At 37.7% G+C, this 19,397-nt stretch overlaps 1 protein-coding gene across 2 annotated transcripts; it reads left to right on the plus strand.

Moving 5' to 3' along the window:
* The first annotated feature begins 8,128 nt into the window (after window positions 1-8,128).
* On the plus strand, window positions 8,129-19,106 carry LOC18995832 (uncharacterized). Of its 2 annotated transcripts, none has more exons than XM_088872077.1 (2): window positions 8,129-8,964; window positions 17,432-19,106. In XM_088872077.1, exons 1-2 carry the CDS (start codon window positions 8,392-8,394, stop codon window positions 17,435-17,437), a joined length of 579 nt encoding a protein of 192 aa, XP_088728203.1. In that variant the 5' UTR covers window positions 8,129-8,391; the 3' UTR covers window positions 17,438-19,106. The 2 variants fall into 2 exon arrangements, with proteins under 2 accessions (XP_088728203.1, XP_088728202.1); XM_088872076.1 differs by lacking the exon at window positions 17,432-19,106 and adding an exon at window positions 11,454-11,779.
* The last annotated feature ends 291 nt before the right edge of the window (window positions 19,107-19,397 follow it).

Consider the following 19,397-nt stretch of genomic DNA (forward strand, 5'->3'; position numbering starts at 1 on the left):
TTTCCTTCAGTGGAGAGAGAGAGTTCAATTTTCATTGAGAGAGAGAGAGAGAGAGAGAGAGAGAGAGAGAGAGAGAGAGAACTTTGTCCCGTTAAAGGTCACTTCTCCCTCATTCTATGCTATTTTGAGAGAGAGAGAGAGAGAGAGAGAGAACTTTGTTCTTTTAAAGGTTACTTCTCCCTCATTCTTCCTGTCTTTTTGTTATTTTGAGAGAGAGAGAGAGAGAGTAAAAAGCCTAAAAAAAAAAAAAATTATGTTTGCTTTGCTTGCTTTACATTGTGCAGGGGGAGTTCGAATCTAAAAATTATTGAGAGAGAGAGTCACCCACAAAAGAAAACTTGTTTAGAAAGAGGGGGAGCACAAAAGCTTGAGAGGACCATATGTTTGCTTTATTTGCTGCAAATTGTTTGAGGACGTTGGAATTTAAAGAATTTTCGGAGATTCACTCTGGGAATGATTATATTGAGAGAGAGAGAAAGATAGTAGAGAGAGATAGAGGTGACAGACAAAGGTGGTAGAGAGAGAGATAGACAGGTGGTGCCACCTCCAATGTGACCGACAACATACTAAATGGAGTTCATTGTGCCCTTGAATTTTATAGAAAAAGATACCATGTGATAAAATTTAACATTAGTTTACCTAATTGTATAATGATATCCAAGAACTTGTGACAATATAACAATCACCAAAAAGCCATTCCATTTGTATACAGCTTTGCAAAAAGCATAGGCACCTGGATGGTTTCTCTATCAGAGCTAGTGCCATATATAGATACTTTTAGGGTAATCGTGGATGAATCTTTTTAGGGTTCGTTATTTCGCTCTAATAAGGATGATACCTTTAGTGACGGCATAAGTTTATGTATCTTTTTTAATTACTTTTAACTATGTCTTTTTGGGTCAACTTTTAGCTTTTTTTATAATAAATGATACCAAAATTTAAATGAGGGAAAACATCCTCAAAGGGCCTAAAATTTTTATTAAATGACTCAAATATCTTATTTAGTGTTTAAAAACATGCTGATCTAAATTGGGAATCAGTCTTGGATGAACCAGTTTCCACTCAAAACCGCGCATTGTTTTAAAACCCGGAGATTCCCAATTGGGATTATCGATTCGAATGGAAATAATTGATTATGGGATGGTATGGGCCTTGGCTTGGTTTCCCCCGCCCCACCTCCAAAAAACCACTCACTTTTATTTTTATTTTTATGTTTCTTTTAAGCTCGTCTAATGTTTCCTCAAGTCCCCCTAAATCCCCATCCTACAAGTCCTTATTTTGATTTTGATTTTATTTTGTTTAACACTTTTCTGGATCACCGATTTGGATTGATCTAAATAGATCCGGATGGACAATCTAACAATCCCACACGAATTTATGGGTTGAACAATCCATCCCACTGAGTTGCGTCATCCCACTGAGTTGCGTTTTGAAACGCTGAAACCTAAAGTAGGTCTGGTTCAGCCTGACTCACTTGGTTCCCTAAAGGAACTGGGCGATCCAATCAGAGAACTGAGTGATTTGGATTGGCCTAATTGCCCGGTTCCCAAGTTTATATTTTTTATTAATTTAATTTGATTTTTTATCGATTGATACTCACACTAGGTAATTAGCTGGATCACCAATTTGGATTGGCAATTCACCAATCTGGACCGATTTATTGGATGATTGATTCACATGGCCAATCAGGGATTTAAGACATTGATCTCATATATTGTTATAGGACTCCCTTTTTGGCTTTGATTTCAGAAATGAATCTGCTCAGAAAATTCTTTCATAATTTCCTAATTATCCCTATCCACAATTTTGAACTTTGAACAATTAGGGTTAGTTCAATAGTTTGGCTCTACATAATTGAACCACGCCAAATTGTGATAATACCCCCAATTGTTCGGAGTTAACAATATAAAACACATTTTTTTTATTGAAAACACTTGATAGTAGCCCTCAACAATGAGGGTTTTATAGTAATTTGGCTTGAGCCACTTAAGTGAATCTAGTTTGCCAAAATGTCCCCCTATTGTTAAGAGTTCCAAACAATGAGTAGGATAGTTATGGATTTCTTACCAAATTTTGGGGGAGTTAGTTTTATTAAGTAAAATTTATAAAGTGAACCACGTATTGGTAAATAAGATCTTTTGACCCTTTCTTATTATTTTGTAACATAATTTAAGCCCTTTAATAATATATATATTTTAAAAAAAATTGTAGGCTTTGGATGCATTCCAAGAAATTTAAAGGATTGCCTACAAAGTAACCATTTGCTTTTGGTATAATAAAGTCACAATCATTATAGTCATTTAAATTTCAAAATCGGTGGTGTAAGAGTATTCATTGAATAGCCATAATTCTAAAAGAAAATTCTCAAACTTTGTAACTCACTCCAAACCATCCAATTTGATATCAAATAAGTGAAAATATTATAACCTCCTTATAATAAAGATAAACGGTATATCTGTAGACAATCCTATTTAAAAAATAATCAAGCACTTAGAGCTTTAAAATTAGTCTATTTTATACTTTCCTTTTTTTACCGTCCATTTTAATCTTTCAAAGGTCGTAAGATCTGCATTGCTTTTGGAGATCGAATTTCATGGTTTATAAAGTGATTTGTAGGGATGGCAATGGGTTGGGTCCGGTTGGACCCGGACGCAGACTTAAATAGTATTCGGGAAAATGTTTTGGACCCGTACTTGATCCATCGGGTCCAAATGTTGGACCCATGCCCGTATTTGTTGGGTGCCGAGTCTATCCCATTGGGTCCCGGGTCTATCCGGTCCATTGCCACCCTCACTATGAGTTTTTTTTATTTTTTATTTTTTTTACCATCATATATCCATATTATTGGCAACAAGGTCACAATCACCGGCCATTAGATTTCAAGCCATATGATTTGTCATTTAATAGCTAGAGAGACTACGAGTTCTTATTGTTTACGATCATTAATACTCCCAAATGAATAGGCCTTGAAGTATTTTACCTCCAACAATTTACATGTACGGGGTTGGACTTAGAACTAGACCCGAATAGTGTTCAGGTCCAGTTTTGGACCCGGATCCAATCCATCGAGTCCAAATGTTGGACCCATACTTGGACCCATATGCCCTGCAGGCCCCGGGTCGGTTCTAGGTCCATTGCCACCCCTAGTGATTTGGGATGCTCTTTGTCTCTCGTCTTAAATTAACCAAATATAATATTGGGGGGTCATTGTCATTTTCCTCTTCATTCATGCTCTTGGGTGAGTGTGGCTATTAATGGCCTTATGAGTGCATGTAATAAACCTTTTGATTTAATGAAATATGAACTCAGTGGGAGTGTGGTCATGTGTGGACCTCACTAAGCAAACGATGTTAGCTGATACCAGACTGAGCTCGACGAGCTAGGTCAATCAATTGAGAAAAACCTATATTACATAGGCATAAAAAGCTATCCGATAAGGGTTCTAATAGGTCATCTCTTAATGAGGTCGGAGTATGCCTATATGAGTGAGTCGATGGATTGTGTAACCCTTGTGTGTGATGGTAGCCTTCAAAGACGGGGGGCCAAAGCCTCATTTGCAAGCCATCACATGACATACATATATGATAGTTATTTCGAAAAAGTGAACCACCTTTTAGTGTGAAGCTTATACACGTGCGAAAGATACCCCTATACGCCATATGAGCTGTGGTCGCATCAGGTCTAAGTAATCTTGGTACATCTCTAGGGGAGAGCCTGAAATCTACAAACTGGGATTACGACCCCTTGCCCATTGGCTGGACATTGATAACCCACTAATTAGCCCATGTATGGATTGTGGGTCATGGGCAATACTAGGTTGGTTTGAGAAAGCAAGTGTGAACTGTAATCCACAGTTAAATGTGGAGTGCCTCAATATTTATTTATTTAATTCCAGAACCATATGGATCCTTTTCCATTTAATGACTTTAATTATGTTTGTTTTAATGATATATGATTTTTACAATTATTATTTGAATTTTTCTAGATCTCTAGATATTTTATTTATCAAATTTGAATTTATAAAAGCATAGATATTAGTTTTAGATTGATTTAATCATTCATATTGGATTTTATGAATTCCTAAAAATCATAATTAATTTTTTTTTTGCATGGGAGGCCCAATAAACATATGGGTCCACTATTGCAATGTGGGTGGGGCCCATGAGTGCCACCTAGGGTGGCACGAGTTTTGTTGGACCAAGCTTGGACTTGAAAAAAAAGGTTTGTGATGTTTTGAAAAGCCTTTGCTTTGAGGAAGTTTTGAATAGATTTTTTGAAAGCATGAGAATGCTTGTAGATTATTTTAGCATGCACAATATTATATTTGAAATTATTTTATTTAATTTCTATTGATGAAAAAATGATTTAAGAAATGGGGATAAAGTTTTAGTACTTTTCATGATGTTGATGATCCATTTATAAAATAAAGGGATCAAATCTTTCACCTCACAAGTCACCAAAAAGCAATGGTTTATGTTAAATATCACAAGAAGAGGCAAGTTAGAGAAAACCCTAAAAAACCATATTCTTGTTCAAACACTACAAAAATCTCTATACATTATCTCTTATACCTAATTTTCATCTCTCTCTCTTTCTCTCTTACATCCCACAAAGCGGGCACGCCCCACTTAGAATATATATCTCTCTCTTAAGAAAGTTTCTCTTTCTCTCTCAAGAGACCCAAATGGGTATGCCCCACTCTTTGATATTTGATATCTCTCTCATGGTGGTTCTCTAAACTCTCTCATGATCTCTCACGTCTCATTGTGGTTTTAGACTATAGGGTTATGGTAGAAAAAAGAAACATCTTCATCAAACTAGGTTGCTAAGGGGATTCACCTAAGGGTTAGCGATTTGTGATACATGAATTTATTGTTCAATTAGAGGGTTTGACTTAAATTTATTGTTCAATTTAGTGTTTAAAAAAAACGCCGAGTCGAACCGGACTCGCCCGGTTCGACTCGGGAATCGCCATGGACTGATCGAATCGGTGAAAAAAACGGAAATCGTTCGGTTCTAGAGAGAACCGGACGATTCTGTACAGTGACTCGCCGATTCACTGTACGGAATCGGCGAGTCCGTACAGTGAATAGGCAAGTCCCGTACGGATTTTTTTTATTTTTTTATTTTTTATTTTTTTTATTTTTTATTTAGTTGTAATCCATAATAGATTTTTTTGTAATACTTGATCGATTTTTTTGTAATCCATGATCGAATTGTTTTTTTTTTTTTGTAATCCATGATCGAATTTTTTTTTTTTTTTGTAACCCATGATAGAATTTTTTGTAATCCATGATCGAATTTTTTGTTATCCATGATCGAAATGTTTGTTTTTTTTTCTTGTAATCCATGATCGAATTTTTTTTTTTTTTTGTAACCCATGATAGAATTTTTTGTAATCCATGATCGAATGTTTTGTAATACATGATCGAAATGTTTTTTTTTTTTTTTGTAATCCATGATCGAATTTTTTGTTTTTTGCTTTTTTTGTAACCCATGATAGAGTTTTTTGTAATCCATGATTGAATTTTTTGTAATCCATGATCGAATTGTTTTTTTCTTTTTTTGTAATCCACGATTGAATTTTTTGTTTTTTTTTGTTTGTTTTTTTTTGTAATCCATGATCGAATTTTATGTAATCCATGATTGAATTTTATGTAATCCATGATCGAATTTTTGGTAATCCATGATTGAATTTTTTGAAAATTTGTGATTTTTTTTTTTTAATCCATGATCGAATTTTTTTTTGTAATCCATGATAGAATTTTTTGAAAATTTGTGATTTTTTTTTTTTAATCCATGATCGATTTTTTTTAAAAATTTGTTATTTTTTTTTTAATCCATATTATTCAAAGAGAAAATGAGAGAGATGATGATTCAGAGGCCACCCTATCCCAGCCATATTATTCACATATCGAGTCCCAACAGCAACAGTGTAGGGATGAGCACGACAGTGTAGGTGAGCATGAAGGATGGACAATCTTCGGGGATTTTAGATTGGGAACACAACAAAACACTAACACTCAGGGATTTGGGAATAGTCAAACGCCTGCTAATATCGATGATTCGTTTTTAGATCGAATCAATGAATTGTTAAACGAATTCAATCAACGGCACCAACGTGACCAAGAAGAACAATAACGTCGTCTATCATTTTATTTTTAGATCATATGTTACTAATTTTATGCTTTATTGTAGTCCATGTATGTTGATATACTTATTCCATGATAATTATATGTTTATCCTTTTGTGTGATGTAAATTAAATGCTGAATGGCGATTCATGCAGGGAAAGAACATATCAATATTCGCATATTCATTCAAAAACATGAAAATTCTTAATGGAGTACCCTCATTTCTTATTGAATTCCTAAAAAACAATATTGATAATGAATTTTAATAATTTTTTCGGATTTTTTTGAAGCTTTATTCTGACCGATTCACCCGATTCCCGATCCGGATCCCCGATTCGCCTATTCGGATCGGTTTTTTGGAAGCCCGATCAGGGTCACCGATCCGTTTTTTAAACCATTGGTTCAATTATTGTTTTCCCGGTTGAGATTCGTTGATTGTTGCTTTTGTGCTATCGGATGATGGTGACTCGGTGTGGGGTGTAACAAGCACGGTTGAAATAATCTCTAGTATTCTCTTTTTATTTTTTGCCATATTTAAGTATATTGTCTTTATATTCCTAAAAATAATAATTGTGGTTATTTTCTTTGTTTAAAGAAAAATGGTTTAGTGACATCAAGGTTTTTAAGATCTTAGATTTGCTAGTTTTATTTTTTTTGAAGCAAGAGTTATTATAATAATACTAATTGTAAGTGATATTTGCCAAAAGAAAAGAAAAATAAAAGAAAACTAGGTGAAAAGAAGAAAAATAAAAAAAATATATCCTCGAACAAGATCTCAGTAGTCTTTCTTTTACCTGCCTCATAAGTACGGGCAGAAATGGATATGGATCTAGACCTGACTTAGGACCCAAGGGGTAGACTTGATCCAAGCCTAAGTATGGGTCCAAAAATTAGACCCCACATGTTAGGTCTGGGTCTAAATCTTGGACTTGAACACTATTCAGGTTTGGGTACAGGTTCAATTGGGTTAAGGTCAGATAATATTTTGCAGATCTCAATATATGAAATATATTGATATTTAAATTTTTGAGTTGGGGGTCCAAGTCCGGACCCGGATGGGATGGGACGGGACGGGACGCGACTCAACCCGTTGCCACCCCTAATGAGTCTTTCAAAGGTAAGAGACACACACGTAATACTCCCAAAATCACAAGGCTATTCTCGTCATCGTTACCTATTTCAACCTCGACGTGATTTACTCTCTCCATGTTGTCCCCATCGTCATTACAACATGGAAGCGAAGACAGAACCAAGGCAAACAAACCTATTTCCCATATTACCCCCTTAAATATACAAAATAATAAAAGGGTGTTATAGTCTCTCTCTCTCTAAATCAGGTATGCATTTTTGGACTTTCAATTTCTCTTCTATCCAACGCTACACCCTAATCATTGACTCTCAAAATCCTAAACCCTAATCTTTGATGCTTCTCGGACGAGTTCCACAAGACTATCGTGCTTTGTTTCGGTAGATTTGGATCACAATAGTCTATTTTAACGATCGATTCACTCAAACCAAACTAAATCTGTGTATATATGACTATTGTTTTTAATTTCTTTTGGTGTTGAATTGACACAATATTTGCAAATAAGCTATCATATGGTTTTATATTTATTTTTTAGGGCTTAACTTTTAATTAAGCCCCTAAAGTTTAGGGTCAGGGATTTGCTATTGGAGAATCAAAATTTCAGCAATTATATTTGCAAAATCCATGTGAATAAGCTGCGTGATAACTGACCACAAAATGTATCCTGTCAGCTCAGGCTTGATATCTAGGCTCAGCATTCAGGTCCGGGCTCGGGCCAGCTTCGCCCTACCCTATCCCTTTTCTGTTCTCGATTTCATGCTAGCCCTATTAACAGGCGACCCAGCCACCCAGCCCGAGTAGGCCCGAGCATTGGCCATGGCTCCTCACTGCCTTGGTGCAAGCCCGGAAGAAGCCGAGGCAAGAAACTCAATTAAATCCCCCTGGGATACCCCCTCCAATATAGCAAACAACAACCAAGTCCCATCACTCAACAATCGTTCAAAGACAACAAATGTTCAAGCGCAAGGGTGTTATAGTCATTTCAGAAATATTTCTCTCTCTACCCACCTCTCAGATCAGAACTGAGAGAGAGAAGTCAGAAGGCAGATATTTAGAGAGAGAGAGAGAGTCATAAGAAGAGTGAAAGAGAGGCAGAGAGAATAATATAAAGAGAGAGAATAAAGTGGGAGGGACAAAGTCCAGAGAAACCAGGGACAAAGCTGAACCCCCCATGGAAGCCCCTTTCAACCTCCGAAATGTCAAACAGGTCCTCGCTCACTCTCTCTCCATCCTCACTGCAAACCGTTTCTGTCTCCTATCCATCTCTCTCCTCCTCTTCTCTTTCAGAGCCTCGCTCGAAACCCTAACCCTAACCCTAACCTCCTCCATTGAGCACCAAACCCTAACTCTAGCCCACCCGCTCTTCCCTGCAGCTCCTCCGTTTTCCGGTGATTCTAAGCCTCCGGAGAGTTTTTCCGCCCGCAGAAAAACCAGTTCGGGCAGGCGGCGCCTCGTCCACTTCAAAACCCTGGATGATGACTTCTTTGCAGAGGACCTGATTGCTCGAAACCCTAACCCTAATTTCCTGGTTCGAATCTCTGCAACTCAAGGTTTGGGGCCTTTTATGAACTCGTCTGGTTTGCTTAATGGCTTCAATGTTAATGGTGGTGATGGAGATGTTGTGGCTGCTTTGAAATCTGGGGCTTTGGTGGTATTCAAGCAACCCGAAACCGCTGTGGAATCTGGTTTTCAGGGAGAGATTCAGCGATTTTCAGGCGATGGTTTTGTTTACGACCAGCAGCAAGTAAGGGCTTTTTTCTCTCTTTTGACCTCGATGTCTATTCTTTTTGGGTGCTTGATTCTAGGGTTTTTCACTATGAGTTCTTGTATGATTGGGGTCATCTGTTACATGGTAGTTAGTGTGCATCTCAATCGAAGGGTGTCAATTACTAGGGTCTTCAGAATAGGTCTTCAATCTGGGCTTCAAAGAGTTACAGGGCTGGTGTTTTTCAGGTGGTCAGTTAGAGAAGTGTTGACCCAATTCTTGTTTGTGGTTTTCTTTTCTGAAGTTAAAGATCGAAGAGTGATTTTTCGCCTGGTTTTGAGGCTTAAATTGGTGCCTTTTTCAGTGATTTCTCCATGGATAGATAAGTTGGACTGGGACCATGAAGTTTCTCTGAGAATTCTAGGATTTTTTGGTCTCTGGTTTTTGCTTGAGTCGATCATTTCTTTTGCTTACACATTGGATTGTTGGGTGGCAATGTTAAACTCGTCAAAAAGTATTCGCGAGGCCATAAAGGAAGGCTACGATTTGATGCAAGTTATGGTTCTCCAAGCATTTGCAATAAAGTGTTTAGAGATTGTTTTTGGTGGGTTTCTAGTGAGACAATTCTTCGCTAAACTTGGCTACGATTGTTTCGCTCTGTATTGCCAGTCATTGGCTGAGACCTTTTTTCTTGTAGTTTGGCTGGTCTTTTTCTTTGCTGCGAAGTCTAAAGCCAGCCAGCTGCAGGGACAGAGTTTCGGTGAGAATGAATTGAGGAATTACATTGATGAGCTTCGCTAAAATCACCTCTAAGAAATAGCGAGGTTGCAAGCATTCATTGGATATGTGAAAATTTTCATGACCCATGTGCTCTGATTCAAATGATTACATTGATGGGATTTGCTAAGTTGCTCATATTTGCAGCAAGAATGCATGGATTCCCTGATTTCATTAATGGTTCAGGTGTTAATTGACTGGAATTGTATTGATGAGCTGTGCCAAATTGCTGTGGTTTTGTAAAAGTGTGGAATGGGGAGGGAGAGTGAGAGTTTAAAGGTAGCCCAGTGCCCTGGAAATAGTTGAAGATGTGTACCATAATGAGGCTTTTTTGGCATATGATAGTCCTTTTTTGTGGGGATTTTTTTTCCTCATTTTGGGTGTACATTGTCTGGGGTAGCTCTCAGCCTCGGTAACTATCACTTGGAACCTTGTCATACACCTGTAAAATTAAATCCGCGTTGTATTTTGAACACAAAAGTTGTGTTTTGCTTTTTTGTGCGTTTCTTTCATCAGAATCCCTGGTATATTGTAATGGGAATACCATTTTCATGTAATCTTTAACATCCTGCAAGGAGCTGTATAACAGTTTAAAGGAAGGTTATGCTGAAGAGCTTGGCTTTATATTCTTTGCTAGTCTCTTATGGTGTGATTGTATTGATTCATATGTATTCTCTGATGTAGATATGTGTGGGCATGTGTGTTTATAATTTTAAGATTATGAAAACTATTGCCAAAGTTAAAATCAAACTTTCTCAAAAAGAAAAAAAAGCCAAAGTCGAGTTTATTATTTATTTGACTTAATTGTTTGTTGCATTTCTTATTTCATTTTCTATGATTGTCTCTTCTACAATACTTTTACCTCTTATTGATCTATGCTACAGTTATGGCTGGATGCCAAGTTGTTTTATGATATGTTTAAATTCGTACATGCCTATGAAGCACGAACTTAACTATGACTCTCTAGAGTGACTTCTACCTCTAAGGTGCTTCTCCATTTTCTATGCTTGACACGCAAGTTTCATTATGTTGTCACTGTTTTGATCATGGACACCAAAATTAAAGTTTCCCATCAGTTTCATCGGTCCTGATCTTGTTTGATTTTGTACCTATGATGGGAGCGAACCTCTTCTAATCTAGAAGGAAATCCATTGATTTCTGGACACTTCGCCCTCCATAGCCCGATTTCTCTATCTTCTACTAGTGGAAGCTCCTAAATAGTTGATGCTTTATATTTATATAAGACTTCACCAAGCATAAACAAGGGGTTCTCACACTAAGCCTGGGCTTATTAAACCATGCCACGTAGATTCTAATTGAAAAAAAGAAGATGATTAATTATTTTTGTCTTGAAATACATTTCCTGTTGTTGCTAGGAAGGGTTATCTCAATGCCATTACCGTATCTTTGTAAGTCGTGGGCAGGCGAGCAGGGAGCTAGTTACTTCTGCGATAATTTAGGGAAGATAAATGGGGTGCAACGAGGGCATCATGGCCTCTCTTGGATTAGATTAATTATTCTTTTTATATTTACTTTTTGAGGGAAGCATGAAACTTATTCATGGATGCAGCTAGGGTTTTATTTGTATTTTGTATTTGCATGGGAGAGTGGAACTAGGGTTATTTGTTATTTAATTTGTTTTACTTATTTAAGGGTATTTATGTCTTTTTGTGTTTAGTAGAGAATTCAGGGATAATTTAGTACTTTAATTATTTTATTTTAATTAGGGTTATTGATTTCATTTTTGTTAGGTAAAGTTTCATAGAAAGGGGAGAGAAGGACTTACAACCCCATTGGTGTTGTCTTACGAGAACTTTGAGAAAGGGAAACAAAAAAGGAGGGAAGAAAAAGAAAAAAAAAACTAGAACGGGCTTCCTGATTCTTTGATTGAAGGCCATAGAAAGGTTTGATGGCACCTCCCAAGATCCATCCTTCCAAGGTTTCTATGGCCTTTCAAAGGCTTCCTAAATTCTTTTTTTCTTTTCCACCTACAATGTCCCTCTCCTTTTGCACTTTTTGTACTTAAATTTTTTTGTATTATTCTTTCTTATTCCTCCTTCCATCCTCTTCATGTAAATTCTTTTGTCATTTTTTTTTTTCTCCCCCCTTGTTCCCTTTTCTTTTTGTAAATTCTCTTGTTTGTCCCCTTCCTCCTTTCTTATTTTTCACTCTCACTGTACTATTAGTATTTTCATCTTCTTTCTTTTACCATTCTTTTCCCCAATTTCTTCTTTCTTCATAAGTCTTTGCCATATTTGTTTTTTGAGTAAAGTTAACGTTGTATTACTAGAAGAGCATCAGGGAACAAGAGTGGGACCTGAGAGCACCCATAGACACGGTCTCTCGAACAAAAAATAGGTCAGTATGCTATGACCCTACAAAAAATTGGGGCTTATAGACTCGTCCGATTACAAGCAAAGTACTGAACAAATCAAAATACAATGCACCCATGGTGGTCTAGAGCAAAAAAGGAGATGGACCAGCGACTAAAGCTTGAACAATACAGCAACCCAGAAAGTCACGATTAGGCGAGTGGATCTGCTTGGGCCCTAGCTCCATCCTTAGTCAAAAGAGCTGCGAACTCGTTCGATGTTCTCCTGATATACTTCGATGAGATGACCATATCCCTGCAGGTGTAAGCAATTTCGTCAAATATTGAGGATAGGTACCATGGAGGTGATGAATTCCCAGCGGCCCAAGAAATGATGTTTTGGGCATCTCCCTCCAGAAACAACTAAGATCCCCAAGAAAAGTCGAATCTTTTAAGCCCCAAGAGCAGAGCCATGTATTCAGCGAATTGAGAATCTTCATGGCCTAAGTGCTCAGAATAGGTGGCTAGAACATTACCACGATGGTCACGGTAAACACCTCTGGTTCCAACTGGGCCAGGGTTCCCCAGAGAGCAACTGTCGAAGTTGAGCTTGATGGTGCCTTCTGGTGGAGGCAGCCAGTTGTTGGGTCTTGATACCCTCTGTGGTTGGAGCTTAAGAATGTTTTCCCATTGGCTGAGGAAAGTGTTAGCCGATATCCTGTTAAAGGCCCTGTAACTAGAGGCCCAAAAGATTACTAAGGAAGTAACCTTATGGAAGAGTGCTAGAATTTCATTCTTGGGGCCTTGGAAAATCCTGGAGTTCCTTTCTAGCCAAATAATCCAAATAGTGGCTGCGATAGCTGCCTTCCACAGGATTCTTCCAGACTTCGGCCAGTGAGAGATGAGAGACAAAGAGATGAGAGCCCGGACAGAGGGTGGAGTGACCCATAAGAGGCCAAACAGCTGGATTAAGAGACTCCACAGGTCGTGGGCTAGGCTACAGTGAACGAACAGGTGTGGGTTCGATTCCTCCTCACAATGACACAGTGCGCACCTGTTGGGGATCGGGATCCCTTTCCTTTGAAGCTGGTCCACTGTGAAAGCAACAAACACATCCTATTCAAAGAACAAACACATCCTATTCAAACAGCAAACACGTCCTCTTCAAAGAACCCGTCGAAACCCTACAAATTAACCCATACGTCCTTATAATTAACTCGAACAAAACCTGCTGAAACCATTAGCCCTAATTTTCTTACTGAAGTCCAAACCCTGCTTTTACAGACCCATTAACTCCAAAGCCCTAAAACTAGGCTTGGAGACCCTTGGAATTAATTTAAAGTGATTTTCTACCCTCTTCTTATCTCCAGGCTACAGGCTAGCTTTAAATTTGGTTGAGATCAATTTTATTTAATGAGTTTTGTTTTAGGGCAGATTTCAACAATTACAGATTTGAAATCTCATTTCCAAGGCATTAAAGAAAATTTCTAAATTGCATGTTGATCCATATTAGTTAGTTTTGTAGATGATTACCTACTGAAACTGTAGATATTGAACCTTATTTGGAATTAAAGTGCCCTCAGAACGTTTTTTGGTTATTGTAGCCCGAGATTAGTGATTGGTTGATCTTACGTTGCATCAATTTGGTATCATAGTAAGTTTTGTCCTAGGGTCAAAGGTTCGTCTTTGAGTTCTTTCGGGTCTTTCCTAGAGTGTTATGGTGTCCATTAGGTCTTTAAGGTTCTGTGCTTTGCTTTTATGTCCCTTAGTTTCTGTCCTACTTTGTGATATAGTGCTCCTTAGTGCTGCATCTGTTGTCCTAGGATTAGTCGTTAGTTTTGTTGCTGTCATATAATTCCCAACCCAAATAAACTGTCTTGGTGCCTATATAGGAAAGTTTATATTAGGCTAGGTGAATCCACATGTCATGGCAGTTCAAGACAATGCGAAATCATGGTTGATCCATGGTCGTGACCAAGGCCGTCGTAGTGGTCAAGTCAGGACTGGTCAATCCATCATAGAAAGATTTGATGAATGTTAAGGTGGTGCTTCCTCTAAACCCTTTATGGAAGCTTCTGTGAAGATGCTAGTGTGTGTGGTCTTGATAAGTGCGAAACACTAGGCGAGGAAGATGGAAAGTTGGATGATGATTCTTATTAGGATCCTAGGCAGTATCACAAAGAAGAGCAAATCGAGGATAGTTGAATATAACATCATTTGAGGTAAAAAGTAAGGAGACAAAAACAACCTTGCCTCTTTTGCCGAAGGAAGAGGCGGAGAGTTCAGTGCCTGTTGGATGAATTTAGGGAGCTCACCCAAGAACAACTTCCTGACAGCCTTCCTCTTATGATAGATATACAACACTGAATAAATCTCACTTGTGGATTGAGCTTCCCACACTTGGGAGCCATTAATGGATAAATCCAGATGAGCACAAAATTGCATAGGATGGTCAAGGAATTGCTAATAAATGGGCTTATTTGAGAAGCTTGAGTCTTTGTGCATCTCTGCTCTTTTTACTACAAAGTAAGATGGTAATTGGTGAATGTGTATTGATAGCTGCGTAATTAATAACTGTCACTTGTTTTTTTTCCCCCAAGATTGACCCCAAGGGTAGATGCCATCAAATTTGTATTCAACTAGGGAGTTCTCTTCCTGAGAATTTCATTCTTGAGTTACGTAGGGAGGGGTCTGGCTGAGAATATTTGGGTTAGGCTAAGACTGTAGTAGAGGAGAGGTATTTTTTGCGTAGGTCTAGGTACAACCTACAACATGAAGAGATATGTGAATCTTTGTCATGTTTGTCAGGTTTTTAAAGGTCAGTCTCAGAATACTGGCCTCTACACTCACTTCCCATCCCAGATTCTACTTGACAAGATATGAGCATGCATTACATATTACGTTTCCTTAGAGCCCCTAGGAGATCGGATTCTGTGTTTATAATAGTGGACCATTATTTGAAAACAGTGTATTTCGTTTCTTATTAAAGGACCACTGATGCGTCTATGTTGCATATAGTTTTCTAGAAAAATTATTCGTCTTTAAGGTATGCCTAAATTGATCACATCTGATCGAGATATTAGATTCTCTAGTCACTTTTTAGACAATGTTGCAGCCAAAACTAGTCAATAGTTCAGAAGTGCATATAATTGTCTCATCGATGACCAAACTAAGGTAGTGAACTGTAGTTCGGAAAATTTGTTGAGGTGTCATGCAGGTTTGAAACTGAACTAGTGGAATATGAGTCTTCCCCAATAGCTTGGCGAACTAATCGACTGGGAAGTCACCCTTCGAGATGGTCTACAGTCACACCATTCCATACGTGTTAGATTGTGTTCCATTACATTATGTGGGAAGGAGAAGTGTTGAAGTCAACGACAGTTATGCTAAGTATAAGGATGCTACTGATGAGCATTGATGTGAGCATTCATTTTTGTAGTGTACTCTGTCATGATACATCTGAGGCATGAGGGTTCCCAATCGCTACTAAGGTTTGGTCCATACCCGATTTTCAAGAAGCCATGTGATAGCGCTCATCTCCTAGGGCTTCGTGAGTACCTTCATATCGCGCTGATATTTGATATTAACGATTTACATGACTTTCTTGGCGATCACTTATACATTTGGGTGCTGAATCTCTGGATACTAAACAGAGCTTTAATGAGCTATTGAAGATGCGAAAAGAGGCTGTGGTGGACATTCTGGCCTTTGATACAAGCTGTGGTTCATATAGGAGAAACTTGGTTCATTGGAAAGATAACATGTTGATTGATTTTTCATGGGTTGATGAACATGAATTGTGGAGAAGACCTGAAGATCGTTATCAGTGTTGCATGGAGGCCGTGGGGTAAAATTCTTCCCAACTTGTGAAGAATTGGTGAGGGTATCGTGGCCTTCTCTTGGAATAGTTTAATTGTTATTTTATAATTACTCTTTTGAGGGAAAGCATGATACTTATTTAAGGATGCAGTTAGGGTTTTATTGTTTTTATTTTGTATGGCAGAGTGAAACTTGGGTTATTTGGTCTTTTAATTTGTTTTAGTTATTTAAGGGTATCTATTTCTTTTGGAGTTTTAGGAAATTCATGGGTAGTTTAATTGATTAATTACTTTATTTTGACTAGGGGTACTAAGGTCATTTTTGTCTAAGTCAAGTTCTATTAAGGGAAGAGAGGGATGCCGAGCCTCTTGGTATTTATTTTTTGAGAACTTTGAGGAAAAAATAAATCTAGAAATGGCTTTCTAAATTCTTTTGATTGAAGACCATAGGAAAGGCTTGGTAGCAATCCCAAGGTTCCTGTTTTCTTTCCATCATTTCTCTTCCTTTCCTTTCTTCTCTTTTATTTCTTTAAAGTCTGTCTTTTCCCCTCTTATTCTCTTTCCCTAAATTCTTGTCATCTCTTTTTCTTTTTCCTTCTCCCCTTTTATTTCCCTAAATTATTTTGTTTGTCCTCTTCTTCCATTCTTATTTATTTCCTTTTTCCCTTTTCCCCAATTATTTTCTTCTCTTTTTCTCTTCTTTCCCCTATCTTCTTCTTTCTTTTTGTCCTTATTTTACCTTATTAGAACCCTTCAAACGGCAAAACTTCCATGTTAATTGAATCCCTAGTCCATAGGTCCTTATAATTAACCAAAACAAGACCTGTTAAAATCCTCACTAATTTCCTCTCTAAAGTGAAAACCCGTATTTTTACACATCATTAACTTCAAAACCTAGAATTACTTGTGGAGACCTTTGGATTTAATTTGTAGACATTGAACACCCTCTTCTCTTCGGGTTGTCAGGTAGCGTTAAGTTTATGAGCCATTTTTATACAAGTAATTTTGGTTTAAGATGGATTTCAGCCCATTACAAATTCAACATCTCATTTCCAGGGCATTAGAGCAAATTCCTAAATTGCATGCTGATTTACAGAAGTTTGTTTATTAAGTTTTTTGGATGATTATCTGCTGAAATTGTAGGTATTTAATCGTATTTGAATTAAAGTGTTCTCAAAACGTGTTTTAGGGTCTTTGGATCAAATATTTGTGAGGTTCTTAGGTTACTTTATGAAGTCTTGAACTAGATGGGCCTGTGACTAGAGAACTGGTTACCTCTATATGATAATTCAGGGAAGATAATGCAGGAGTCTCAAACTAGGACTGGTTTCCTTCAGAACCCATTCAATATTACAGCATGTTTTCTTCAAACAGAGAGCTGGGTTTCCTCCTATACTGGCAATTCTCTGCTACCCATCAAACGGTAGAGCTTTCTCAATATTCCTTTGTTTGACCTTCCATGAAAAATTCTCTTTTCCTTCTTTCTACTGTAATATTCTTGTTTTTTTATAATATTTTGGTTTTTTCATATCCTTATTCTATTCTAGACAGGTTTGTAAAATTTTGCTTTAGTTTATGTTTCTTTTCTAATTCCTTGCAGGGGTGACAAAGGAAGTTAATAGAATTCCTATAGAAAGTTAAGTGAGAGATGTAGATACCATCTAGTCAAATGGAGCGATGTTTGCAGGCCCAGTATCCATTGGCTTTTGGGTTTTAAGCAATTGAACTTCTTGAATAAGGCCCGTCAGCAAAATGAACTAGCATCATTGGGAGGCTCCTAAGCCTTGTTGGTTAGAGAGGTGGATGAAGTATGGCTGTGATAGGAATGGCTCGAGTATCACATAGGTTGGTATGGTAGGATTTCTGGGTTCTGGAGAAGAATCTGCTTTATAGGAACAAAGTTTAGAAGGGGGATTGATTTTGGTTGGAGGACTGAATTAGTGTTAGCTTTTGGTTGTGTTTAGTATGGTGCAGGGGCCTTAGATATCTCTTGTCCACTATGTCTGGATTAGCTTTGATTCATGGTGGTAGCCTTTATGGAGGGAAGATGAGATAAGGTAATACAGTGGCTTGCATTTTAGGAGGGCTCCAAGAGGTGCATTCAGGCTTTCTTTGCATTCTTATCTTTGGGTGGCTGGATACTTTACTGAAGAGTTCCAAATATTGACCATCTTGAGGGGAAAGGATGACAACTCCTTAAAGATTGCTTCAATGATAGGGATATTGAGGAGCGCATCGATGATCTGTTGAAATATATGGAAAGAGATAAATCTTTTCAACGTTTCATATATAGCTTTTTTGAGGTTAATGGAAGGTATTAAGAGTTCTATCATCTGATCTGTGGGCTACCCCCCCAAGTATTTTCTTGGGCTTAGGATAAAATGAACTAGTATTTTGAGGACAGGTGGATAGGACCAACATCCTGGAAACTAAACCAAATTATGGTGAGCCAAATTCCCTTAAGTTTCAAGTCTAGCTTCCTTGGGAATACAGGGCTATCAGTAATGATATTTAATTAGGGATAGCTTTTCTAGAAATCAGGCTATCTAGTGAAACCCCCCTGCCTTCTGTCTTTTTGCTTTGGACTCTTCATTGTGGAGGATCATTTGCTAAAAGTGAGCCTCAATTAAGAGAATACATCCTGAGGATAGGGGAAATGGTCCTATCCCCTTCTCCCACGTGCTTTATGAAGCTAACAATGAAGTGGAACTATTTATTGGGCGTTTGGGAAATGGACTCTCCATCCATTTTGGACTCGCATGAATGTCTTATATGGACTTTGACATTTCCTCACATTTTCTTTGTTAAATAAAGAGAATTTCCACTACAATGCCCTCTTCTAGTTTTATAGTTGATCATTTGCCTCTTGCTCCCAAAAATGTCAAATGGTTCTTTTCCAAAAGCTGAAGCATACCCAATGATTCTACTTGCATCATGGTCACATGGAAGGATGCTCGCACAATTTTTGCATGGTGACACTTCTGTATCCTGTCAAAAGCCATACCTCTTTTTGAGGTCTTCCCTTGCTGAACAAATTCGGTCCTTGCTATTTGGCAAATGCTTAGTTCATGTGATACACTGAACTGTCAAGAATATATCGAGTTAAGGAAGCCTTGAAACTGCGTCCTTCAATTCCCAAATGTTATACAAGTAATGCTTACATGTTTTTGTATAATTTATATCCTTGATTGCATGGATGGATATATTATTTGAAGGGACATTAGGGCTTGTATGGATACTGCTGCAAAATGCATGCATGTGCATTTAGGTTGCTTTACATGATTCTGGGAATGTGTGCCGCTGGCTTATTCGGAAGACACCTTTTTATGCCCTTGTGGTTGTGCATGCATGCAAGGAATGCAGCTGCTTGTGTGCGAAAATGAATTAGAAATTTCCTGTTTTAACCCTAAGTGCCAAAGTGCAGCCTTTTTATGGACTCAATACATAAACTGACCCATATGCAAGTAGCGGCCAAAGATTTGTTTTAGCATTTTTAGATGGATGATAATGGACACTTGTGGCTGATAGTGAATATGGGGGAGAAATTATTGAGACTATAAAATGCA

The sequence above is a fragment of the Amborella trichopoda genome, chromosome 7 (assembly GCF_054954075.1).
Source record: "Amborella trichopoda isolate Santa Cruz 75 chromosome 7, AtrichopodaSantaCruz75HAP2 v2.0, whole genome shotgun sequence".
Classification (NCBI taxonomy): Eukaryota; Viridiplantae; Streptophyta; class Magnoliopsida; order Amborellales; family Amborellaceae; genus Amborella; species Amborella trichopoda.

Bases quoted from the DNA above. Each gene is read 5' to 3' on its own strand.
- LOC18995832 (XM_088872076.1), top strand. From the start codon at position 8,392: ATGGAAGCCCCTTTCAACCTCCGAAATGTCAAACAGGTCCTCGCTCAC. The intron at 8,965-11,453 runs GTAAGGGCTTTT...CATTTTTGTTAG, and splicing joins TTGTTTACGACCAGCAGCAA to GTAAAGTTTCATAGAAAGGG.